Genomic DNA, 27,147 nt, shown 5'->3' with positions numbered 1-27,147 from the left:
AGGGGGCCCTATTGCGGCTCGCGGGCAGTCCCAGCCTCTCGCGCCCCTATGTCGTACTCGCACGCCCCCAAGCGCACGGGGCTGCCCCGCGCCGTGCTGAGGTGGCTGCAGAGCCTGGACCTGAGCTTCTTCCCCAGGAACTTCCGACGGTGAGAGGGGGCGGGGCGGGGCAGCTCCGAGCCGGGCGCGGCGCCGCGCGCGCCACCCGCCCTCCGCCTTACCGTTATTGTCGTTATTCTCTAGGGACTTCTCTAACGGCTACCTCATCGCCGAGATCTTCTCCTGGTATTACCCCGAGGACATCCACAGCCACAGCTACGAGAACGGCGCCTCGCTGGCCACCAAGCTCAGCAACTGGTCCCAGCTCGGCCAGGTGAGGGGGCCGCCCCGCCGTGGGGCACGAGCCCGGGCAGCGGCTCGGAGCGGGGACGGTGCGCCTGGTAACGAGCACCCAGCGCTCGAGGTTCCCTTCCGTGCGAACCCTGCCCCGCCATGGCCCCGGGCGCGTCGGGCTCGGAAAGTTGGTGCAGCGATGGCGGCCCCTTGGCGCTCCGCCCCCCTCCCCCAGGTATTGATTGGCCGCGGGAGGAGCCCGGCTGAGCCCGGCACGCTCCGCGGGTCCCTGCGGACAGTCCCGGGGGCCGCTGCCGAGCTCCGCGGGGATGGCGCTGGAGGAACGGACGACACGTCACGCACCTGGCCAGCCCCGGTGACTTGTTCCCGGCGCCGGGCCGTGCGCATGGTGAGGCACCCAAGGTTAAATCTTGGCCTTGCGGTTTTTGTATTGAATTTTTGGTTGAATTTTTGCTCAGTTTAGATTCCAGTTCTCACCCATAATATTGCATATTTTCTTTAATTGCTGTTCCTTTTTGGTTAAGGGGTGAGGGTTTGAGTGGGATTGGATTGGAAGGGGGCTGAGAGAAAACAAAGTGAGTGATCACACGTCAAGTAAATAGCATGGAAGGATAGACCTGTGCCTCTCAACTAATAGGAACTGAAATGCTCTCTGTTTTTATTTTTTGCTATAGTTTTTTTCCAGAAGAAAATTGAAGCCTGTCCAAGAACTAATAGATGGGACAATTCACTGTAAACCGGGAGCAGCAGAAATTTTGGTACAAGACATCTACTCAATGCTGACAAACGGACGGTGGGTGCTATTGTTTACAGAAGCATATTATGTATCAGGTTTTCTGTAAAGGATTCATTTTAGTAGCATATTAATGAGTAGTATCTAAATATTACTCAAAACCTTCAGATTTCTGAAGCCTTGGCGAGAAGTCTACGGGAGTTTTGCCATTGACTTCAGTAGGGCCAGGATCTGATGCCTGCTTCACGAGAGAAATAACATTTAAATTCCTAGTAAACCTTTGCCCACATCACAAAAATCACCACAGTCCTGCTCTGGTTCATTCATTGAAAAAGCAAAGTTTTTTAATTGACAGTGAGGTAATTAGTGTTGTGTGTGAAAGCTTACAGAGCACATAGTATTACCTAGGATCTCTTTAAAGTGGTTATCAGCATGCTTCTTAGCAGCCCTGAAATTCACTAAATAAGAATAGTATAAAGAGCAAACCCATTAATAAAACAGATGGTGTTTATAAGTATAAAACCATAAATCCATATGCTCTCCTCCAGTTCTGTGAGCGTAAAGGAGCTTATGCCCACTGAGCTAAACGGGGGGATGTGCAAGAGGGAGTGCTGCTTCTTCAGAACATGCTTAATTTTCCCCAACCCAGCAGAACCCCAATTCTGTGAATGGAGTTGACGATGATCTAGTTCTGCTAGATTCTTAACCCCTCAGCATACCGTGGAACCTTGTGTATGTTACTGTAGACAAAATGTGTAGCACCTTGTCAAGGTTCCTCCCCCACTCTGAACTCTAGGGTACAGATGTGGGGACCTGCATGAAAAACCTCCTAAGCTTATCTTTACCAGCTTAGGTCAAAACTTCCCCAAGGTACAAAATATTCCACCCGTTGTCCTTGGACTGGCCGCTACCACCACCAAACTAATACTGGTTACTGGGGAAGAGCTGTTTGGACGCGTCCTTCCCCCCAAAATACTTCCCAAAACCTTGCACCCCACTTCCTGGACAAGGTTTGGTAAAAAGCCTCACCAATTTGCCTAGGTGACTACAGACCCAGACCCTTGGATCTTAAGAACAATGAACAATCCTCCCAACACTTGCACCCCCCCTTTCCTGGGAAATGTTGGATAAAAAGCCTCACCAATTTGCATAGGTGACCACAGACCCAAACCCTTGGATCTGAGAACAATGAAAAAGCATTCAGTTTTCTTACAAGAAGACTTTTAATAAAAAATAGAAGTAAATAGAAATAAAGAAATCCCCCCTGTAAAATCAGGATGGTAGATATCTTACAGGGTAATTAGATTCAAAAACATAGAGAACCCCTCTAGGCAAAACCTTAAGTTACAAAAAAGATACACAGACAGAAATAGTTATTCTATTCAGCACAATTCTTTTCTCAGCCATTTAAAGAAATCATAATCTAACACATACCTAGCTAGATTACTTACTAAAAGTTCTAAGACTCCATTCCTGGTCTATCCCCGACAAAGACAGACTATAGACAGACACACAGACCCTTTGTTTCTCTCCCTCCTCCCAGCTTTTGAAAGTATCTTGTCTCCTCATTGGTCATTTTGGTCAGGTGCCAGCGAGGTTACCTTTAGCTTCTTAACCCTTTACAGGTGAGAGGAGCTTTCCCCTGGCCAGGAAGGATTTCAAAGGGGTTTACCCTTCCCTTTATATTTATGACACACCGACTTACTGCTCTGCAATTTAGAGCTCCGCTGATGAGGGCTACAGCGGCAGCCATAATCAGGGAAGCCACTGTCAGTGTGGTTTCTGGGGCCAGGCAGCAAAATGGTGTTAAGGGAGATTTGTATGGATGCCCCTGATCCCTTCAGTGGATTTCAGAGATATGTGAGTTAAGTGTTACCGTCCACCAAGAGAATTACAAGACAACACAATGAGTTTCTAATAATCAAGCTTTATAAGTTCATATGGCCAAATTCTGCTCTCCACTTTGGCCCCATGACTCACCCTGGTGGCATATAGAGGGCATAAGTGAGCTGCAAGAGAATTTCCCCAGCACGGGAGTGGCATAGGGCTGACATAAGTAGCCTTACATTAGCCTCCCTTGTAGTCCACACCATAGGGGGTTAGCCTGAAGTGCCGATTGCTGTGCAATCTTTAGGCAGATGTGGAGAGTCCTATGCATGTGAACAGCTTTAGTCACATGATTACTTGAGTGAAGTAACTTGCATCAGCAAGTGTCTGCATGTTCGGCTTCCAGGTTAGACAGCTGTAGAAAGCTCTTGGTGCTCTCTGGCTTCAGCTGTGACTTATATGTGTTTTATCATGAATCGGAATGTGAGTGGAGATGGCTCACAGAAGACTTTCTCTTAAGAATGGTCCATACTTTGGAAAAATGTTTGAGAGTTTTGGTTTAGTGGACTGAGCACTAGGAGTTCCTGTGTTCTTTTCCCGGCCGGGACACTGACTTGTCTCTGTGGGTTTGGGCAAATCGCTTATCTCTGTGTCAAGGTTTCCCCATTTATAAATTCCACACAATGGAATTGTAAGAATTCTTTAGTAATATGTAACCAGTATCTTGAAAAGTGTTGAGTATAATAATGTGTTCAGTATTTATTAGTAGTAACGTAACTGACTCATTAACATTTTGCTTTTTTTTTCTCCCCCCCAGAATTAAAAATATTCAGGATGAGGTTGACTTTACAGACCACTATTATCAGGAGCAGTTACCGATGGTTGCCAGGTCAACAGCTTCAAAGGCTATCAAGAACAACATTAAGCTAACAGAAATAATGATAGAGCCCAACATTAACAAAAATAGACAAAAGGTTAATGCTATCATCAATATGCATATGCAACAGAGACTGGTAGAGAGGGAAGAGAACCCAAGTGAGTGGTTTTTCAAAGCAAGTATAAAAAACTGATGTACATAGTGCAACTGATTGTTTCCCATGTTCACTGTCCTACTTTGTTAGTCTGATGATTGAAAATGGAAAACAGGCAAATATTTGAATGATCTTTGGGCCAAGTCATGCTTGCTTTAACTACAACTTGTCACCCCACTGAAGGTAGTGGAACTATTGGTGTGAGTAACATGAAGAGGATTAGCAACTGCTTAGGAAATTATAAAGAAAACATCATACCACTTTCTGATTACATCATTTGAGGAAACATTTTCAGCCAGTTGCATTCAAAGTGAACAGTGATACTTAGATGATATATTAATATTAGTGATATAATGATGGAATATAGCTGAAATAACAGATAAAGTTTCCACCATTGCCATATTACTTACAAGTGATTCATTCACTTTTTGCCATTCCTTTGCATTAAAAGCTGCTGCTGCCATGATCACTTCTTTAGCTGGCTTAACTCTAAATAGTTTAAGTGTTTCTGGAGCAGAGAGATTTTCCTTGGTACTCCATTGATTTCCTGCTAGTAAAAACATACAAACAGGGAACTATTGAACCTAAGTTTTTCACTTATCAGGTTAATTTAACTTAATTGGACAGTGGGCCTGGGGAATGCGGTGAGTTGGCCCATATTTCAAATGTTCTCAGTAAGCCTTCAAGAGTGGAAGGTGAAATACATACTTTGAGCTTGCTTAACTATTCTGTTTAATTCTTTTTCACTTTTTATGATCTTAGGTGAATTTGCTAAAACGCAGCTGATCTTTACTCTTTGAGGCCCTGATCCTGCAAACACTGACACGTGTTTAACTTTACTACCATAGATCCATAGAGTTTAAGACCAAAAGAAACCATAAGACATCAAGTCTGACCCCCGTGTGTCAAGGGCTGTTAAATTTCTCCCAGTTACCTGTGTATGAAGTGCCATAACTTCTTTGACTAAAGGATATCTTCCAGAAAGGTATCCAGTCGTGATCTGAAGACATCAAGGGATGGAGAATGTACCACTTCCGTTCGTAGTTTGTTCTAATGGTTAACCATCCTTTACTGTTCTAAATATGGCACAAATATTTTTTAATTTGAACTTGGTTGGTTTCAGCTTCCTGGTTCTTATGCCATTTTCCACTACATTAATATCCCTTTTAGTACCTGGTAGTTTCATCTCCTAAAGGTGCTTATACACTGTAACAAGTCACCTCTCAAATCTTCTTTTTGATAAGCTAAACTGCTTGAGCTCTTTATATCACACTGTAAGGCATTTTTTCCATCCCTCAAGTGATTTTTGTGCCTTTTTTCTGCACCCTTTTCAGTTTTTCAACATCTTTTTTAAAATGTGGACAACAGAACTGGTTACAGTATGCCAGAATCAGTCTAACCAAAGCCATATACAGAGGTAACATCACCTCCTTATTCCTACTCTCCACTTTATACATCTGAGGAACACAGTTACTCCCACAGCATCCCACTGGGGCACGGTGACCATGGCACCATGTGGGGGTAGCCTAAGCCCTCTTCCCCTCTCCCCCGGTCACAAGTAAGTGTTTACATGTTCAGTGCCTTAAGCTCTAAGTTAGCTGCTCTAAGCAACATTTTCTAGGAGTATACAGCTAAAGTTTGAAAGTATTACAGGACTCAGATTGATATGGCACAAATGGGAACATCAGTCCGGATTGTCAGTAGAAAAGACACATGGTCAAAATCTGTCTAAATTTAAACTTGTGGGTCAAAAAGTTTGGATTTCTATAATGACAGCAGATATTCTGTGTCAAGTAATAAATGAGAACAAAAAAATAATACTGCTTTTGTTCTTCAAAGTGTTTTATTTAGTTGGCCAAACTCAGCACTAATACACCTGGCTATTCAGAGAAGCACGTTGTAATCTGTTGCAAAACAGCTTCTTATGCTTATTTAAGGATAAGACCTATCTCGGATTAAGGGCTGGTCTACACTGGGAATTTCACACCCCTGACGTTGGTCAGGGGTGTGAAAAATGTACACCCCTGAAAGACATAGCTATGCCAACCAAAACCTGAGTGTACACAGCACTGGATCAAAGGAAGAATTCTTCCATTTACCTAGAAGCTGCCTCTTGGGAAGACAAATTACCCTTGTCAATGGGAGAACCATTCCCATCAGTGTAATGTCTACAGTGGAGCAGATGCAGTTTTGCTGCTGTAGCAGTTTAAGTGTAGACATATCCTTACTCTTCCCACAATGTGATTGCTAAAACATATCATAGCCTCTTAAACAAACAAACAACCCACCACCACATAAACTTATTTTGTGTGTCCCCTTGTGTATAGCTTTTGCAGAATAAAATTACGGTATTTTTTGCCAGAGCACTTTTTTCTTTTGCTAGAGTTTGTGATGATCTTGGTTTCTTTATTTAGATTTTATAGTTGGGAGTGTCTTTTAAATAAAAAAAATCACTGAAGAATTGTATGAAGGCTATGACTGTGGACTGTAATGAATGAATGAATTGTAATTGTGTTTTGAAGAGCGGTTTAACATTAAACCAAGCTTGGCAGAGCGTGCAGTTCGTCATCCAGCTGCTGTAGACCCCTCTGGGAGTGTGGTTAACATCAAGAGAGAGAAACTTTCTTTTATATCAAGTAAGCTTTCATTTCAGTCTCTTCCACTGGAGTGTGTTTTTTTTTAAATTTTATTTTACATTGATTACATGGATAAGTGGTCTTTTTACTAAAACTGTTGGACCTTATTAGAAACTAACTACATTGCTTCCACAAAGTTCTTCTGAGCCTCAGTGGCAGCATCTACAGATGCTGCTTATATTTCAGGAGTCGAAATTGCTTTTCTTCCACACTATAGTGTTTTGGCTTATGATTCAGAACTTCCACCATACTTAGTAGCACAGTCTGAAGGCAGTTCCTTCTCCAGTGTAATGGTAACAGATGTTCTTTACTTGCTCCCCAATGGACAAATCCTGCAGTCCTTACTCAAACAGAACTCCCAACGAAGTCAATGGGTATTTTGCCTGAGTAAGAACAGTAGGCCGTGGCCCTGATTGCATAGATAGCCTTTGTATTTATATCTTGAAGGCAGACAGTGAACCTTTGAGAATATTAGTTGAAGCTTTTCCTCACCAAGAAAAAAGTAGTGGATATGTAAAACCCCTAAGAAATTGTAACTAGTTAAATGGAAAAGGTTCCAAGACAGTTTGTATGTTCGAAGGCCACAGTGGACCAGTGTTTAAACTGGTCAGAGCTGTGCAAGTGTGGATACGAGTTGGAAGGAGGTCCAGCAGTTAGAACTCTATTCTAGTACTTAGGAGACAACAGTTCAATTCCCCAATGGTTCAGTTCCAACAAACTTTGTGTGTGATTTTTGGCAGGTCTCTATGTCTGTGGTCCCTGTTTGTGAGGGGAAAAAAACGGGGGTAGTAATGTTATGGTTACAGGACTAGCACCACTTTCTTCCCCTCCATTGTCTGAATGCACCCCTTCAGGTGCAGTGTCTTGTGGGATGAAACTGTGCAGTTCTCCCACTGCCAGATCAGATCCTGGACTCCAGTACCCTGGATCAACCGTGCTTACCCTAACAGGCCCCTTAAGTGGTGGTAGCTTATTCTTGAATTGACCCTTTGAATTCATCTAGTAAACCTCTATCAGACACACATGTAAAGTATAATTGATAAATTATTACAGCTCACCCTCACTTCTGTCACCTAGTACTTTCTGCCTCACAGGGATGTCGTGAGGATAAATATATTGGAGTGATGCCCTCAGATACTATGATAATGGTATTAAATAGTCTAAATGACTTTTGTATCACAGTTCAGCTGTTCTTTGCAATCTCCAATAGAAATGGGAAGTGGATTAGCAGAGTCTCCTAGTGAGTGATTTCATGTGGAATCTTGATCATGGTATTATAGAAGAGTCCAGTAACAAATCTCCTATGATAGTTTGAGGTATACTGTGGTCTGGTCTGCAGTTTTTGTTGAGATTTAACTGTTTTGGTTAGAGGTGTGATTTTTTTTTTCTATCAGGATAGCTAAATTTGTCCAGCTCCTAGGATGGCTGCAGTTCTATCAGTCTAAAGGTGCTTATATCAATGGAAATAAGCTATATTGGTATAAGCAACTTTATACCAATTTAACTGCATCCATACTAAGGGGATTGTACAACCAACCGGTTTAACTATATACCAGTATAGCTAAATGGGTACACTCCTTATGTGTAAACAAGACTTGTGGTTGGCAGTTTGAGATAAATTTCATTGTATTGCAAAGGACATGTTTTTATAGTTAAATTGTATGATAATAAATCAGCAGCAAAAGTACATGGGTGCATTATTCAATTGCTTCTTTTCTTAGACCGAGGACGTCCAGAAATCAGAGGCAAAAGTGGCGTTCATTTCAAAGAAATCCAGGTGAAACAAGCTGACAGATGCTCTTTTACTGTGGATGTATAAATGCGGCAGCTCCAGGCACCTAGCCAAAAGGATTCTAACTGAACACTGAAAAAAAGTGTTGAAGAGACCTCAACTTTGAAAACGTACAAGATCAACTTTATCTCTATAATTCTTTGACCATATCCATTGGGAGCGAATTGCCTGATTGGTTTCAGTGTCTGTTAAATTAGAGCATTATTTTCTTCTAGTAAATGCCAAAACAAAGTACATATTGGAAATCTGATGTTTGTGGAAGTGTGACAAGCGAAATCATCACTAAACAAAACAGTATCTAAAATATACATCTCTGTAGTTTCCCCATTGTTAGACAGCTTCCTTCAGTGACTTGCTACCATAGTTGCTTTTACAGGTCAGCCTCCTCCTAGACTTGATTACTTACTAGATTGAATTGTTTTTAATATTTCAAGTTCTTTGTCAGTGAAATTTTCCAATTTACAGATTGCATTGGTGCAAGATGGGTAATGACGATGTGGTCAAACTTTTTGCACATTGTGATGTGATGAGTTGAATAAATTAGACAGTTATACTTGGTGTCCTTTTGTATCTTGAACTATTGTACATTGATTTTTACAATCTTTGATATTAATTTTTAGTAACATATCAAGTAGTTGACATGTTTTTCGTCATTTTGACAAACATGTGACTTTGGTAGAGACATTTTATTAGTTTAACACTTATTACAAGAACATTAAGATTACAAGAGATTTTTTCAGAGCACCTGTTACAGAGTATAAAAGTTGTATGGCTTGAAATATTTTTGCCTGGAAAGCTATAGAGAAATTCAGACACGGTACAGAACAAAACACAATTATTTGAAGGTGAAGACATCAGAAATGTTTTTTTTAATTTAAAGGGGAAATAACTATAGTTGAGCAGTTCTGCTTGACAATGAAATCACATTTTAGCAAACAACCTGAAATTATTTTGGGAAACATTGATGCAGCTATGTTTTGACAGTTGCGACTACATATTGTAACAGTAAATGCACACTTTACAATATTTTGTCTTATGTTTTTTCCCCCACATAGGGTAAGGACTACGTTAAAGCAAAAACAACATAATTTTTGTTCACAAAGACTATTAGCAGACATATTTCTAATGTAAAAAGTGCCCTTTGACTCAATTTTTATACTCTAAACCTAACAATGAAAAAATAATTTATCTTCCTCAGTGTCTAAAGAGGGAATAGATTTGTCTGAGGTTCCACATTAAGGCACAACTTCCACAAATTGATGCAGTTATACTACATATTTATAATTATTTAAAAGATTTAAGTACAGCAGTATAAACCTTCAGTATATTACCAAAGATTTAAAGGATAGAGTGGCAGTTGAGTCAATCCTTCAGATTTCAATTCATTCATGGACATTTGTGTACATAATACTAGACATGAATTAACCATCTAACTAAATAAAGCAATGCCCACATATTTATGTATCAGTTCCTCAATACCATACAATTTTTTACAATCTATACAAAATTAAAAAACAAGAATTTTAATTTACATAATGTATTTCAATAATTTTCATTAAATAAGCTGTTTATTACTTACAAGCTATTTATTAAAAAAATAAGGTTCATAAAACACATTTTAGTGCTCATTTAAAATATAATGGGGGAATGTTAAAGATGGACTTAGAAAATATAATAATTTATCCTAATCTAGATATTCATCAAAATGACTTCTCTTTTCCTGTTAAAGCTTAAATATTTGTTGTATGGAAAGATTTTTTTAATTAAAAATTGAAGTATTTTGACTATGTTGTCATTTAATTTACACTATCACTCTTTAGAATCACATTTTACTAAGTATTAGATACAAATAAAAGGGAATACAGAATGTATGAAACTCAGCTGTATCTCAGTGGCAATTCATAAAAGCATAAATAAATGCGTACTGATGTATTAAAAATGTCTTATGAATTTCAGTTTCAGCTACCCTAGTATTTTGGTAATGTTCAGATATTTCTTTACTTGCTTTACAATTTGTTCACCAAAATTTACTGAAATATTTTTATGTTGTGTGACATCAGTATTATTGTCTTAAAAAAAAACAACAACCATGGCTGTCAATTATGTAAGGACATTTTTTCTTTGGATTATTATATAACTTTATAAAAATCCATTTTTCATTTTCTCACTTACATTTTGCAAAATTCAAATAACTGTCCTTCAGGAAGAATCAACTGCCATCTTTCTGTCCTTCAACAATCAAGGTTAAATTAATGTTAACCTGCTGGATGTTACTTGTTTTAAGCACTACAGAGGAAAAAGTCTTATCAGAATGGGTTGAGTCGTATTCCTGTTCCTAATGGTGAGAAGGGATTCACTTTGGCCCACATCAAAGCATCATTCAGTGAAATAGCTGATTTTCCATCTTCAAGGAAAAACACTGGACCCTGTGAATGTTCGAGGGGAGGAAAAAGATACACATCATGTCCCCATACTTCCAGAAGAGATGCAGTCTAGCAAATGCACATTTTTACTTCATCTGATATGAAAATGAATCGAGAATACAATGCTAATTTATGTGATAGCTACAGCCACATTAAAAAGTTATACCTGTTGTAATCAAGTCTGATTAAAACTGTCATACTCAATTTATAATGCTATACTTATCAGGTAAACAGATGTGTCCTAAAAATCTGCAAGCCCAAATTTCATATTTCCTAAATTCCTGAGTTAGATACATTTTAAAATAATAATTCTGTCATATTTACAAACTATCTTATCATTAATGAATTCTTCCTGTGTGGCTATTGAGTATGTATACTCTCCTGTTGTCATAATTACTTCACCTCTCTGAGCAGCAGTAGCTATGTCAGTGGGAGAGCTTGTCACTCGGGGGGGGAGGGGTAGCTTTTTCACACCCCTGAGTGACTTATGTTATACCAAAGTAAGCGCTGGAGTGTACAAGCCCAGAGTGTCTTCAAATTGCAGCATGGTCTGGAGAAACATGCCTGGCAGAATTGAGAGTCTCTGTTTCCCTATCTGTAAAAATGGCAATAATAATGATACGTACCTCACAGGGATGTAGTGAGGATTAAAATACGTTAACTACTTTGATCACAAAGCACTGTATATGTGATAAATGTAATTGAAAGCTGATTGTCATGTTTGAAAGTGTATCCGTTATATTATTAAATTATGGGGAGACGACGAGAACTGTCCTCTGAAGGATCACTGATGTATGTTTTTAATTCATGTAATGGCTCCTGGGTACTATAGTGGTTGGCATTCTAGAAATGCACATTATAACACAACACATTAAGGACAGTGTGAAGTCTAAAATAAAACTTTAATTGTTTTCAAGTCAAACCACGGTAAGGTTGGCAATAGGTCACATACATTAAAAATGAGAGAGCATGTGCTAAGAGAAATTTCTATTCCTTATACAGACTAAAAACTTTTGACTGCTCCAATTGGGGATTTCAAACATTTTTTCCTCCTGAATTTTTTCTTTTCTCTCTGTATAGCCTACTGTAGTTAAGACAGTGTCCTTCAAGACAAAATGGCAGCTTTTGCCAGTGCAGGGTACTCGAGCAATATTCCAACAATATTCCCCTTCCTCAGAGGTTTTCTTTTGAGAATGCTGCAAGCCTCAACAATTTTCAATTTTTATTCCACCTCTTCACTTGAAAACAATTGGTTTGACTCTTTAAAGTAATTGTTATTTTATTAAGTGTTCCAAAAAAAGCACTCAGGCTCCATAAAATGGTACCTGTATCCTTAACCCTGTCAAACAAGAGATGTGAACATCTGAGTGACTAGGAAGATTAGACCCAGTGACGTAATCCAGTCCAATAATTCCTTTAAGAGGTTCTTCTTTTATTCGTGATACCAATGTTGAATAAACCATTCTCTGTGATTCGGATGGAAGGGTATATGACAATTCATCAGTAGATCTGTGAGTAAAATATATTTCATTTTAAGCTATGCATTTCATTTGCAGTATACCTCAAGATGAACAAAAACAATATTATTTCAAAATGAAGTATCTTAATTTTTATATAAATTGACATATTCATACTCTACAAAGAAAAAATGGGATAAAACATTTTATTTACAATGAGCATATTTAAATCATAGTAATTTCTATTATGATAACTTTACATTTCACACATACTTGTTGACTAACTGAGTACAAGCTCTCCAAGCATCTAGTTCCTCAGAAAGCTGTTCAATTTTCAGGGGTACAGATACCTCCCTTCGTTTTAAAAGCTGACTAAAAAAAGAAATAAAAATGAATTAAGATATCTTCCTACAGAAAAAATTTAAATCAAGAAAATATACATTGTTAGAATTGAAGGGAAAATAAACTAGAAATTAGCAGTATCAATCTGTCTGAGTAAATGTTGAATTGACCATAAAATTGGATATTTTTGCTATACCACTAGAGTTAAATTTATGAATGATTAGTTTTTATATTTTCACATATAATTATCTTAATTTAATGGCAGAGTTTTCCTTTGAGGCCTATATTTTAAGGCTGTATATGCTTTTTTTAAAATGACATTTACTGAATCTTATAGGAATTGTGTGTCTTGGTACTGACTGATGTATGCTGAAATGATAAATACAATATCTGAGGATGTTGGACGGCTAAGTGGGTCAGAGTAATGTGATTTTCCACAATATCTGAAACAACCTTGTCTTGACTGAGTACATGTGGACATAGGAATTTTCAGAAAACTAACACTGGACCTAATTTTACATATACCAGAGCAAGAAAAGAGGGACAGCTTTTCAATTTACTCAGTCCCTGATTCTACAAGCATGCATGTACTTATGTTTAAGCATATATCCAGGGCCATTTGACTTTACTGGGACATCTCGTGCTTATGTGTTTTGTTGGATTGGAGCATAAAAAGCTATGAGGTCAGATTATGGTGGATTTTATAGGTCTTGCAGGGTCAGGCTAAAGAAATACAGCTTTAGATGGTCCTTGTTCTTCTGAAACCTATATGGCTTCTGTGAGTCCCAGGACGCCTCAGAGCTTGATGTCTGAATTGCCACAAATAGGTTATTACCTACCTATTTTTCCTTAGCTTCTTGTTTCTATTATAAAAGAGAATATCTTATCCTGTTATTATTTCTCAAATCAATTTCAGTCAAATAAAATTACAAAGTATAATTGATAACTTATGATAAAGCAAGGACAAGATCTAGAATATCTATCTACTTATAAAAACAATCTTTTCTTTCAGGACAATCTTTTCTTTCACACAGTTTGACTGAGGCCCAAATTCTGCTTTCAGGCTGACCCTTGTGCCTGTGTGATGCAAGAAGCCAATAGAGCTCTGGGTGAGCACAGGAGTAAATCCACATGAGCTCATTGCAAGAATGGGACTTTAGATTGATAAGCTTCTGGGGATAGGGGCTCTCTTACTATGTACCATAATCCTGACCAAGGCTTCTGGGTGCTACTGCAGTGCAAGTAGGTAAATAATTAATATTACCTTGTGTATTCATAAAGTGCAGGTACAATGCTAGCATACTGTCTTCTAATAGCAAGTAAAGCACCAATGTAACCAGACAATATCAGCAGCTCATTCCGAACTCTAAAAACAGAAAAGGATCAGAAGTAATCAGAGTTTTTCAATCATCTGTAGAAACTTTAAACAGACTATTACTCTACTAAATAATTTAAAATATTGCTTGATCTGTGTATTTCTGTAGGGAATGTGTGTGCTGCCTGGTTGATTACATTTAAGTTCTAAACCAGATAACTGTAAACTACATTTCATGTGCTAAACACCGATTCCATTTATTGATTTTTATTTTTTTCTCATACTTCAGAATAAAAGGCGCCACACATGGACTCTGAGCATTTTCAGTTGTTTAAAATAACAAACTCAAGTAAAAATTTCAGACAGCTCACTCCTTTCAGTAGGCTGCAGCTCCACATACAAACAGTATCATCCTCACATATTAGTTAGTACTTCAGTCCTCTCCTCAAAAGCAGGGGCCATGGTTACCGGGCAAGTTGCACTTTAGATCCCTTTTAGTTCCTCTTGGTGCATCCCTTCCTGACAGGCCTGGCTCCCCTGCACCCGTCTCCAGGGTGGAATCCAGTGTTCCAGTCACTTTGGAACTGGATCTCTAGGTTGCAACATCTCTTTCTCAAGAGTGTTAATATGACAGGGTCAACTGGGTTTGGCACCTGTACACTCTTTACCTCCAGGAGCCTGCAACAGCAGTCACTAAAAGTGACAAAAACAGCTTCTTCGAAAGAAATCATAACATATTCATTCACTCAAAAGGTACAGATTATGCAGAGCAAAGGGTAAAAACGAAGGTCTATATGTATATTTCCCCTTACCTAACTCTTAACATTTCCTTACAAGCTTTGATAAATTCATTAATCTTGGGGTTAGGAGAAACAGCCTGCTTGCTGCAGAGTCTCCCTCTATCAGAGACTCTCCACCAGGCAGCCTTTGATATTTCACACCTCCCCTTCTTTGTTCCACCAGGGTCTTTTAGACCAGCGTTGCTCAATGACCAGTCAGTCTGTGGAGTGGCGCCAGTCCCTAAAATCTCCCTGACACAGTTTAGAAAGGCAGCAAGATGGTCCCTGGTATCAAAAAGGTTGAGAAACACTGTTTTAGACTATGTCTACACTACAGTAAAACACCAGTGGCTCGCCTGGGTCAGCTCACTTGGGCTCACAGGGCTCAGGCTGCAAGGCTATAAAATTGCAGTGTAGATGTCCAGGCTCAGGTTGCAGTTCAGGCTGTGGTGTCACACCCCAAGGGCCCCCACCCCCCCAGGGGGTCCCCTGGGGGAGGCAGATCAGCATTGTATATTGCTAACACTGTTGCAAGCATCGTAGGGCAATTTGGGAAGGGTCAAAGGTGTGAGTGGGGAGTGAAAGATTCTTTTGCAGGCTGCGAGAGGCCAAAGGGGGAAGGAGAAAGAGAGCAGAGAACAAGTTAACTCAACACTTCGGCTAGCTCAGTCCAAAAATAAAACGCTGGCTCCAGCTCAAGGCCACAGCACACAACCAACGCTCGGCGGCCTGCCAAGAAAGACGGGGAGGGAGCCTAAATTCCAACTCCAACCAGCCACAAAAAAAGAAAAATTCAACTGCATAAACCTGCAGTGGCTGCAAAACCAAGCAAAACAGTGAAGGCCAACAAAAAATAAAACTAATGTAGTGTCCCTAAAGCTAGGATGTTTTTAAAAAACCAAAAAAGCCACCAAAGGCTGTCTCGGACTGGTACGAAAAGCTCAGGGGAGCAAAAGTCCTGAACCAAAATGCCCCAAAAAATCCTAAGGTTTAAAACCCTCCTAAGAGCTGAAGCAAGTTGAAGATTGGCAGCGAACCCTAAACAACCTGTGCGCACAGGCCAGAACTCCTGTCCATCCTTCCCCCTCTTCTTCTAACGTTACATCCAGGCCTGGCCAGCCTCGGGTAGTGAGGGTGTGAGTATGAAAGTGGGTTGGGGCACTAACGCTTTCTTCCTTCCTCTAAGTGACGTGGGGAGCACCCATCACTCTCCGCTGTTATTTTATTATTTTATCAATAAAACTTTAAAACTCAGTTGCTTAATGTGCTCGGTCATCTTCCCCCCCGCCCCCAACAATCCTGTGGCCTCAGCCTAATCACCTGATGCCTCAGGCAGATTGGTAACAAAAATCTGTCACAGTGGGTCCCTCCCCCGTTGCAGGGTCCCAGACCCCATGGTCCAGTCTGAGCCTGAACATCTACAATTTGCTGCAATTTTATAGCCCTGCAACAAGCTGCAATTTTATAGCCCTGCAGCCTGAGCCCTGCAAGCCCAAGTTAGCTGCCACAGGCCAGCTGTGGGTGTCTGACTGCAGCATAGACAAACTCTTAAAGGTTTAGTATTCCCTTTGATTGTAGGGTTAGGTCTGGGAAATGTAATCCTGGTTAGCCTGGATGGAGGCATGCAGGGGCATTCCCCAATTAATAGCTTGCCCTGTTATTCCCTGAAGGAGCCTTTTCTCTATCATTGTTTTGTTTCCTATTTGCTTCCCCCCACAAAAGCCTCCTCTGATTTTATGCAGTCAGGCAGGATAATGTCAATTAGGCAAACTGAATGCATTATATCATATTTATAACCAATAATAAAACTCCCTTATTCTCTAAACCAGGCAAAACATTTAGGCTTTGTCTACACAACACAGCTACACGGCCATGTCGTTAAAAGTTGGGCAGTGTAAACACTGTTTGTCAGCACTTTGCTGACAAAATACTTCCACCCCCTAGGAGCGGAGTTCACGGTGTTGACAGGAGAGCGCTTCTGCCGACAACGAGCTGTTTGCACTGCCACTTGCCGCTGCAACTTTTGTCTTTCATGGGGGCTTTTTTAAGCACCTGTGAACGGCAAAAGTTTTGTCATTCAATTGGCAGTGTAGACAGAGCGTTAGGCACTGCAGGGTACTCCTTAAGTTCTTAAATCCAGGCAGTTCAGACCAGCAGCAGGAGGGCATACCAGATCCCTGGGGCTCTTATGGAAAATGCTCTCTCTGTTACGCAGATTTACCATCAGTGTCTCTGGTGATCCTGCTTGCAACAGTGGCTTTGTCTACACTGGCAAGTGAATGACAAAACTTTTGTCGTTCAGACGTGTTAAGAAAACACTCCTCCCCCCCCACCTCCCCTCCAAAAGACAAAAGTTTTGTCAAGGAAAAGCGCCAACGTGAAGAGCGCTTTGTTGGCAAGAGCGCTCTCCTGCCAACAAAGCTACTGCCGCTCGTTGGGGGTGGAAGATTTGTGTTGGCAGGAAAGCTCTCTCTTGCTGACAAAAAACAGCTACACTGCGTGCGCGCCTTTTAACAGCTCAGCTTCTAACAGCACAGCTGTGTCGCTAAAAGCTGCGTAGTGCAGACAAAGCCAGTGTATCCTGGAAACAGAGGTGCTCAGCTACACTCTGACCATTTAAGGCTTTATAAGTTCAAGCCAACACCTTAAAATCTATCTGCAGAGCCACGTGCTCTCTACAGAATGGTCTAGTTATCAACCAGACAGCTACCTTCTGCACCAGTTCCAGCTGCCTATTAAATTTAAGATGTATCCCCCACAGACTGCACTGGGATAGTCTAACCTTGCAGTGACACAGGCATGAATGATAGTAGCTATATCTGAATCTGAAAGAGTATGTCGTACTCATCTGGCCAGACGTAGATAGTAAAACACCTTTTTGATCATGACAGTCACTTCTAAATGCAATCTTTGGTCTAGCCAGACTCTAGTTATTTAACAATGGCAGCTGAACACCCACCTCTTTGGTGCAAATCAAATCTCCACTAACTCTTTGGGTTGTTTCTCTCAACCTACCAGCATCAACTGTCTTGTCTGGATTGAGCCTCAGCCAGCTTGCTCTCATCCATTCCCCAATTTCACCTGAACCCTGCATTAGTCTCAACAGCTCCAGCTTGATCATTTGAGTTGGAGACAAACTTTAAGGTCATTAGCCTGAAAATAATACCATCTGCTTCTCTTCACTAACTCCTTCAATAGACCAAATATACACATTGATACAAGAGGGGCAATAAGATGGAATCCTGCAGGACCCAACAAGAGAGTGCCCTTACAGTTGACAAATAATTGCCTATTACAACTCTTTGGGTCTTCTCAGCCAAGAAAAAGCAATCTCCACCCCAGCAATTCCTGCCTCAGACCAAAGATGGGTCAGCAACACTTCATGATCAGCAGTTTTAAAGGCAGCTGACAGATCTAGAAGTTAGCAAGAATACCTGATCATTGTTACCACAAAGGGAAAATTAAATGCAAGAAGTGCAGCCTGTGTACTAAACCTAGGTTTATACCCATTTTGACTAGAGTGTCAATGAGTTCTGAGGAAGCTAGATATTGTGATAGTGGTCTCACCACAACCTTCTCGATAACTACCCAAAATAGGGAATGCACAGGTTGTGGCCTGAAGTTCTCCCAACACCTTTGTCAATTCAGTGAAACTCAACCAGAGAAGATCTTGCATTTGTCCCTTCAAGATCCTGCTCTGCTACTACAGATGCAGATAGGTTGGCCTGAATCTGAATTTAGGACCTAACCTTCAGTCCCAACATTTGCAGAACACCCATTGGCTCAAAGGAAGTTTGCCCATGTTAAGGCTGATGGATTAGATCATATGGTTGTATTTGTTATTTTTATTCAGGTGTCTAAGCTGAGAGCTATGTTGTAAAGATATCCAAGTGATTGCTAGCTGTAGGAAAGAAGCAGAACACGACTGTAAACAAGGAGAAAGAGTAATCTTTAAAAAAGAGGGAAGCTTCAGTTTTATAATTACGGGAAACATACTCACTCACTACATTTATGCAGCACTAATCTTTCAGTGCGTATACAGCTTAGAAGATCAAGAAAGGGACACACTGAATCCAAAGTCCAATCTGAGCTACTAATTTGTTCTGTTGAAAAATACAAACAAAAAATGAAAATGGTAAATACCAAGCAGAAAGAAGCCAAACAAATGACTACATTGAGATCAGGTTCTTCCATTCATAAGCCTACCTTTAATATACTGAATGCCAACAGGAAGGGCTTCTTCTGGTTCTGTACTTAACAAATAGTATTTTATGGTTTCAAATATGTCTCCATTTGCCTGAGCAGTCTCTGCTAGCTGCATACATTCTTCTACACCTGGTAGATTACACTAGAAAACAAAGGTTTTACACAAGAAATAAATAGTTTTGTTTGAACATGGTAAGGTTCAAGAAACTATGGAAGTTCCCATAAAGCATAACAAAAACAGATTTTCTCTGATATGAAGAAAAGATCATTCTCTTTATTTAAATGTAATAAAGATTGTTTTCACGGACATGTAACTCACCACTAGGAGAGTACACTTTGATCCCGTGTACAGGGATGCATACTGGTAGAGTCAGTATGCCAAATGCCTGGTGAATGTCAGCCTCAGTGTCTCAGAACTTTGTGAGGTCTTTCTGTGACAAACCTTTTGTCTAAGAAGTGACTAGATGAGTAGTCTGAGTCAAAAGTAAAGTAGTCAGAGGAAGCAGACTCTTCCAGGCTGCAGAGGAAGTCTGACAGGCAAAGGAGCCAGTGGGCACCAGACGCAGTACCACAGAGATCAGGGTAGTGGGGGAAGGAGGCATTCTTTAATATGACTTCAGAGACAAGGAGACTATAAGCCCTATTTACAGATGACTCTTATGACCATGAGCAATTGGAAACATTCTGCACTGGGGGGAATCCGGATTCTTATAGAGTTGGCCTTAGTCTGCTACTGCACACATAATAAGAACAGCCACCACCAAGCTCTAATCATCAGCAGATTTCCAAATGCTTAATAGAGAAGGAAAATCCCATTATTCTCATTTTATAAATGTGGAAACTGAGACACGGAGAAGTGAACGTGAATTACCCACAGTCACCCAGCAGGCCAGCAGCAAAGCTGGGAATAGAACCTACGTCTCCTGAGTCCCAGTCCAGTCTGATGGTCACTACATCAAATTGCCTTTATAGCATACCAGAAACCAAATACACATTTCTTATTGTGCATAAACTGATGGTAAAAGTATTATGCAGATTAAACAGAACAAAAATGGATATGAGAGATGATAATACAACATATTATTGGGGCCAAATTCATGCTAGGAATGAATTTGTCCTTAAGTGTTATGAATTTATCTACATATTAAGAAACAAATCAATACAAACGTTTACTTGAATAGTAAAATGAGGGGTTTTTTTTATTAATAAAAGCCCCTTAAATGTACCTTTTCATGTAGGTCATTTATCTCTGCTGTGGATCCAGGATAGAAGGCACATAGCTTTACTAACTGCAGTTCATTATTGGGAATCATCATGAGAAGATCTGCTGCCAAGTCCCTGTGCAAACAGAAAATGTGGCAGTTACTCTCAATGACATGTAATGGTGGAGATGCAGTGTCAGAGGTAGGACTGTTTTCTTTATACTCGCCTTTCCTCTTACACTGAAGAAATATGTGTTGTTGCTAGGGAAATGGAAAAGGGTGATCTGTCCAGTAAGCCTACATTATTAGTGTGATACATGAGGCTTATAAAGAGAGTACTGCCTCTTTTTGCCCTAGTTCAACTCCAGGAAGTTGGTAAGGTGCAAAGCTCCCAGAACTTCATGAAATCAACATTAGTCAGCACTAAAGCTCACTGAAAAGTGTCTTGTAATTACAAGATGGGATTTTAAAACAGGAAACAGGGACACATTTTCAGCCCAGTGCACATGGATTTGCCGTTTACAAGAATCTCACTGCTGAAAATACACCCTCTATTATTTTTACTTCATCTTACATAAAATAGCTTATAGGGAATATTTATTTATAAAATAATTAACACAGCAAAATTTTTAAATAGTTATTTTATGTGCCCAATACTTCCTTATCCTGGCTCCTGCTCTTTCCCCAGTTTTCTGTGCCTGTTCCTTGCACCAATACAAGCACCAAATAGGCACTCCTCCAGGTCTGAACAACACTTCACTTGTTACCCAGGGAATAGGAGCTGTTAGCCATAAAATTTAGCTCTCTTCATCAGCAGAGCTATCTCTGACTGATGTTCCTGAGTCTACGATCCCCACATTTGTTTTGCCAGTAATTGTAAATATTCATTAATTAGGCCAGAATCGAATACACAGGAACTGAAACAGGAGTGACACCTTTGGGAAATATGGGGAAATGCACAATTTAGCCTCAAGCAAATGCAGATTGAGGCCGTTCTCCACACATACACATTTCCACAGAGTATCAAGTATATGTCTGTATAAGGACAGTTACCATCTGCCAAAGAGCATAATGCACCTGGAGGTGAAGCAAGGGTGCCATTCATTCCCTGCACTCTAACTCATATTGGAGAAAAGGACCATTTAGGTTCAAATGCTCCTCAAATAGGGTGCAATGTCTTCTTGTTGAATTTTCGCACTATATACTTTGATGGGGCCAGGGAAGCTGGCATGTCCTAGTCATTATTCTGCCATTTTCTTATCACTCCCTTCCATTGAGGGGTGCGTTTTCATTTTCCAGCTCTACCTGATTTAGAATAGTTCTAATACCTTTAAGATATGACCCTAAATGTACATTCAGTTAAAAACAGAGAGACAGAGTGATACAAATCCCTATATTTTTATTCTTCTAATGTGTTTACTCTTCACTTGCAGAGTTATGTGGTCACTTGAAAATGTTAGTGAATTGTTGCTTTACAAACAACTTCTACCCATCTACCGTTTTACAAAACATTTATATACATATTTTATCAACACTAGAAAAAAACAAAGAAACTTATACTTTAAGATTATTTTTAGCCTATGCCAAAATCATAGCGCTTCAATGGATTTTTTAGAATCTCTCTCTTTAGAAACAACAAAGTACCTGTATCCAAGAGATGGAAAGCTAAAAGGAAGATATTGAAACAGTAATGAGCAAAAAAAAAAAAGTTTTTGTTTACTAAATAGGGGACAAATTACTGAACAAACAGCACAACCATTCCAACAACCAGATAAATTTGGCTTTGTGAAACAGCAGCATCAAATTACACCAATGGCTTGATTCTAACCCCCGCTGCAAAATTGAATCAACAAGCTATTTGGAATATCAGCTTGTGTCATTCAACATATAACAGCTAATTTTCCAAGATATACAGAAGCCATACCCAGAATGCAATCTTTGTGGAATCCTGAAATGGCTTTCAAGATCAGTTCCTAAAAACTATTTCCATAACATAGTTTTGCTGGCATGTGCTGGCCTAAGCAGGGAAAAACTGTTTCCGAATACAGACTAACACGGCTGCTACTCTGAAACCTGTTTTTAAAAAAGTTGGTAGAAGTCAGTTGAGACCATACATTGAAAACAACTGTTTAATACAAAGGTCTCTGTCATCCAAAACTGTGTTACCTGAAATGTTTTTCAAGAACCAATCTTGAAAAGAAATTCAGGATCTAGCAAAAATAGTGCAACTGAGGCCAGTGAAGTAGGAGTTAAGCTTTCAATAAATAAATATTATTAGGATTCATCTACGGGAAAGAAGTGCCATTTTAGGAGTGGTAGGAGGTGATGGGCACAAACCAAAACTAAGCTGACATTATCAAACATTCAAAATAATTTTCCCAATATATTTTGTGTTTGTTTTTGAGAGAATACCACTGGACGAATGTATAGTAAAATGTTCCATCAATAACCTATTCTGTGGCCTGCGTAGTGCAGGAGGTCAGACTAGATGACCATAATGGTCCCTTCTGACCTAAATATCTATGAATCTATGAATTATAAGTTAATCAGGGATCTTCCAGTATTCTGAGAAATGCACTATAGCAAAAGAAGAGTGCTTCAGAAGAACAGTGGGTATTTCTAAATTTAGACTGAGTTATGGAAAAGTAAAGATTTCTAATGGTAAAGGGAGTTCCATATATGTTCGAGCAGCCAGGATTTCTGCTTCTCACTATAATGAGATATAGGTATAGCATAGGTATTTACTATTGCTATTTTGTACTATCTGAAAGGGGTGGTGAACTGTGTTGCAGCAATCTCTGTCTAAAAATTTGTGCAACAACTGTAATTCTGAACACTGAGTTTACAAAGACTGTATAATGTATACACAACTGTTGTCCCGGTAATATTGACAAGCGTTGGTTGTATTAACTGGGATGAGGTCTTTAGCTCAATGCAATGGTTTCTTCTAAGGGCTTGTCTATATGAACAATTAGATGTGGCAACATGGGGTGTGAATCTACCCTGGTACCCTTCTGTGGTCTAACTGCTCCTGTGAACCCTGCTGACATGCATTAAGAGTTTGTTAGAGTGCTTTCAGCTAGTCCCATTTCAAAGCAGACTAGATCAAAGTGCTCTAATGAACTGCTAATGTGAATCTTAGTCTCTAAAGTGCCACAAGTACTCCTTTTCTTTTTGCGAATACAGACTAACACGGCTGTTACTCTGAAACAGGGTACATACAGTTAGACCTCAGCAGGCGAGTGCAGAATAGATTCAGAGACTCAGCTTTTAGTAGTCTAATTGTTTGTGTAGACAACCCCTAAGTGTGCATGGGAAAGTTACAAAGTGTTACAATTGTACCATTTCATCTATCTTCCTAATTCTATCTGCAGTGTTTCCTGTTCAGAAGTTACACAAAAGCAACTGTGCCCAAAATGATGGTGTGTCCTACAGAATAAGAATAATCAGGAATCTCAGGCCTGGTCTACTCTAAGGGTGGGGGGAAGATCGATCAAAGTTACACAACTTCAGCTACATGAATAACATAGCTGAAGTCGACGTACTTAGATCTACTTACCGCGGTGTCTTCACTGCGGTAAGTCAACTGCTTACACTCCCCCGTCGACTCTGCCTGCGCCTCTGGCTCCGGTGGAGCACCAGAGTCGACAGGAGAGCGCTCAGCGGTCAATTTATCGCATCTTCACTAGATGCGATAAATCGACCCCTGCTGGATCGATTGCTCCGGAGGTAAGTGTAGACATGCCCTTAGAATGCAGGGATTCAACTACTATTGTAAGATGTGTTGTATGTGGACATGCCAGAACAGTTTTGTCAAAATTTTTGCTGTGCTGACATGCCAAACCATTGTAAAGACAAGAGCCATAAACCAATCATTTTATGCAATCAATGTTCCTGCAACGGTTTCTTTGATTAAACTAGACCTACTCTCCTGTGGAAAGGAGGTCAACTAGGCTACTCTTGGTGTATCTCTAACTGCGTGATCAAATACCAACTTTGACAACAAAACGAAAACTTAGTTGTTAGATCCTTTTAAAAACAGACTGACTGTCCCACATTAATTCCTATTTCTCTAAACAAAATACAAGTCCTAAAACCATGCCTAAGGCTGATCCTGCATATGGCATCATCTTTTTCTCCCATTATATGTTGTGCTGTCTATCACAGAATGATAAGGCAAAACTGTACCCTGCCACAGCAAAACCAGTGCATGGAGGACATTGTAATACAGGACCTTGTGAAATTTCCTTGGATGACACAAAGGCATGGCCTCCTTCTCCCGGAGAAAGTCAAACAGCAATTCTGTGGGATCTTAATAACTTCTCAACTCTCCCAGCTATATTTGCAGTGCCATATTAAATTACCCCTCTCCCTCCTGGGTGTTTATGCCTTGCAATCCTTTTAAATACCACATCACAAATTTTTATCTAAGCTGCTGTTCACTCTTCACCTATGGATCACTTTTGGCCTTACTTCTTCCAAGTGACTTTTGTTAAGTTTCTTTCTCCAAGTGACTATTTTTATTCACTTTTATTAAATTAGTTTTAAAAACTTGATTTGGGGCAAGTGAAGGAGCTTTACCTGTTCAAATACAAGTTAAGAGTTTGGTAATCATTGAGGAAACACTGCACCTGCTTACTTATTTACAATATGTACGCATGCGTCTGTTTTCTGAGATTAATGAGGAATTGAGGAACATTTGGGTTCTTTATGCATTACAGGTCTGATACTGCTATTCTTGCTTAAGCAAAACACTAACTGCCTTTAATAGTTTGCCTGAATAAAGACTTCAGTATAAGGGCCTATATCTCATTTGGCATACTATTTCTCTGCATTATATATTCCAGATTTCACCATCTCGACCTGGTATATATTAAATGATATCTCAATTTGTATCTCATTTCTGTCTGCGTCTGTCTTATAGAACTACAGAGGATTCCAAATGATAGCTTTATTCATATCATCCTATGGACTTCTGTCAGTTATAACAACTTTGTGTTTTGTTAGAAAAAAAAATCTTCTTTGGAGTAAGAAATTCTTACCATGTTGTTACTGTCATACATTTTCTTGCTAGTAACTCTAGAGCATAATGTGTTGCTTGCGCTGCACTTTCTCCTAAGACAGTACCCACACTGACTGCCAACTCCAGTTCATTTCCACGAATCAGGTTTGCCATGGCAAGCTTGCTCAATAAGAAAATCATATCAGTAAGTGACACAAGCACTTTTTAGGATTCACTGTGACTAGCATGTTACATTCATTTGTGAGATTGTGCTTTCTACAGAGTGACAAAACATGCATTAATTACATCAACTAAAACTTAAAAGTTCTGCTTCTGAGAGGACTCAATAATTGTCTACCACATATCTGTGATCTTTTTACGAACAGAACTGCTTTCCTTTGGCCCAAACTCTAACATCATCCTTTGTCCTGTCAAACAGTCTAGAAAACAAATATAAATGAATATTGTTTCAATGGAATCTATGATTCTCAGTTCCCAGCATAGACTGCAGGGGTGAGAGAAACCAGGCTGCCCCCCTGCTCCTGAGTCCAGGAGACTTCAGAGTGGAGGTAGGAGCTTCCCCATCCTCATCCCACCCTCTCCTTGGGGTAAAGAGCAACTAAGGTGCCAGCAAGGACTGCAGAGGATAGGAGAGGCCACAAGACTTTTAAACACTTCTAGTTATGCTATAACATAGCCACCAACTGATTGTCTGCTTTCTCTCCTCATCACCCACTATTTTGCAATATATCTCTGTGGGGAGGCCAGAGTGGAAAAAGGACACAATGGGACAGTAATGGTGGAGCACTGGGACCGAGTGAGAGAGAGATGATAGTGATGGTTCGAAGTAAGGTGAATTAAAAAATAAATTAACCAACAAGAAATGTATTTTTAACATTACTGTTTGCCTGTCTTGCCTATTTAGAGTGCAAGTCTTGTATTTTCCTGTGTGTTTTCATGTAGCACAATAAGATCCCTATTCAACACAAACAGTAAACACTAATATTTCTATTTCCCTATATTTAGAACTTATATTTATTCATATAATATTACATAAAATAATTTCTCTCTTTGCCTAAAAGTGATATCCTGGCCCCACTGAAGTCAATGGGAGTTTTGTCATTGACTTTCATGGAACCAGGATTTCAATCTATCAATGTGAATGAATAAAAAGTCATACTAAATGCAAATAATGTATTTTAAAAATTACATAAATGTAGTCTGTTTTTGAAAATATGCTACAGCTGGCAATATAAAAAATAACCTATTATTGGTCTTTTCCTTTGTACAGAATAAAGAAAAAATATTACCTCAATATTCTCAACAGCTAGATGGCAACAAGCTGCAAGCACCGCACGGCCATCCTGGAAATACCACTCTGCCAATTCTTTACTGACCCTGTGAAGAAGTCTGTAACAACAAAACAGGAATTCTGCAAGAACACTTCTAAAGGTAATAACGAAAACACCTGCAATCTTTATAAGTAAGGGAACCGAATACAGTTGAGCACACTAACAACTAAACCAGAGGAGTTACTGACCCACTCTATTCTGATTATTCATTGTATCAACAGCACTAGACTTCAGCAACATAATCAGACCAAGCTATTTTTTGGGTCCTGAATTTTGACTGCATCGAAGTGGAGGACTAGAAACACAAATGTCTAGTCCCATTATATTGTAAGCTCCTTGGGGCTGAGACCGTCTTTTTGTATTGTGCTTGTACAGAACCTAGCACGGTCCTGGTCCATGATTAGGGCTCCTAAAGTTATACAGATCCTAGGGCTATCAATTAATCACAGTTAACTCACGCAATTAACTCAAAAAATGAATTGCGGTTAATCGCAATATATCATTAAACAATAGAATACCAATTGAAATGTATTAAATATTTTTGGATGTTTTTCTACATTTTCAAATATATTGATCTCTACTACAACACAGAATACAAAGTGTCCAGTGCTCACTTTATATTATTTTTTATTACAAATATTTGCACTGTAAAAATGAGAAACAAAAGAAATAGTATTTTTCAATTCACCTCATACA

At 39.7% G+C, this 27,147-nt stretch overlaps 2 protein-coding genes across 12 annotated transcripts in view; one reads left to right on the top strand and one right to left on the bottom strand.

Moving 5' to 3' along the window:
* Positions 1-10: 10 nt before the first annotated feature.
* Positions 11-10,141, top strand: SPATA4 (spermatogenesis associated 4). Its single transcript, XM_073341684.1, has 6 exons — positions 11-149; positions 244-742; positions 1,029-1,147; positions 3,732-3,949; positions 6,468-6,581; positions 8,303-10,141. The coding sequence occupies exons 1-6, from the start codon at positions 49-51 to the stop codon at positions 8,398-8,400; spliced, it is 1,149 nt and encodes a 382-aa protein (XP_073197785.1). The 5' UTR covers positions 11-48; the 3' UTR covers positions 8,401-10,141.
* WDR17 (WD repeat domain 17) overlaps positions 9,053-27,147 on the bottom strand; it is a 122,867-nt gene continuing 104,772 nt past the window's right edge. For 8 of the 11 annotated variants that reach the window (XM_073341676.1, XM_073341675.1, XM_073341679.1 and 5 more), the window contains 10 exons: positions 26,410-26,509; positions 25,140-25,279; positions 21,742-21,762; positions 20,122-20,233; positions 18,896-19,037; positions 18,690-18,792; positions 13,860-13,961; positions 12,527-12,625; positions 12,122-12,305; positions 9,053-10,799 (listed from right to left, as the gene is read on the bottom strand). In XM_073341676.1, the coding sequence (XP_073197777.1) occupies positions 10,680-10,799; positions 12,122-12,305; positions 12,527-12,625; positions 13,860-13,961; positions 18,690-18,792; positions 18,896-19,037; positions 20,122-20,233; positions 21,742-21,762; positions 25,140-25,279; positions 26,410-26,509 (1,123 nt within the window). In that variant the 3' untranslated portion in view covers positions 9,053-10,679. Of the gene's footprint in view, positions 10,800-12,121; positions 12,306-12,526; positions 12,626-13,859; positions 13,962-18,689; positions 18,793-18,895; positions 19,038-20,121; positions 20,261-21,741; positions 21,763-25,139; positions 25,280-26,409; positions 26,510-27,147 lie in introns of those variants that run through there. The other 3 variants (XM_073341683.1, XM_073341673.1, XM_073341682.1) reach the window with 3 other exon arrangements.

Source organism: Lepidochelys kempii, chromosome 4, assembly GCF_965140265.1.
Source record: "Lepidochelys kempii isolate rLepKem1 chromosome 4, rLepKem1.hap2, whole genome shotgun sequence".
Classification (NCBI taxonomy): Eukaryota; Metazoa; Chordata; order Testudines; family Cheloniidae; genus Lepidochelys; species Lepidochelys kempii.
This window is presented reverse-complemented; position numbering and strand designations above follow the sequence as displayed.

Excerpts from the sequence above, each read along its gene's own strand:
- SPATA4 (XM_073341684.1), top strand. The coding sequence starts at position 49 with ATGTCGTACTCGCACGCCCCCAAGCGCACGGGGCTGCCCCGCGCCGTG. Across the intron at positions 3,950-6,467 it reads AGAGAGGGAAGAGAACCCAA|AGCGGTTTAACATTAAACCA; the intron begins GTGAGTGGTTTT and ends TGTGTTTTGAAG. Across the intron at positions 6,582-8,302 it reads GAAACTTTCTTTTATATCAA|ACCGAGGACGTCCAGAAATC; the intron begins GTAAGCTTTCAT and ends TTCTTTTCTTAG.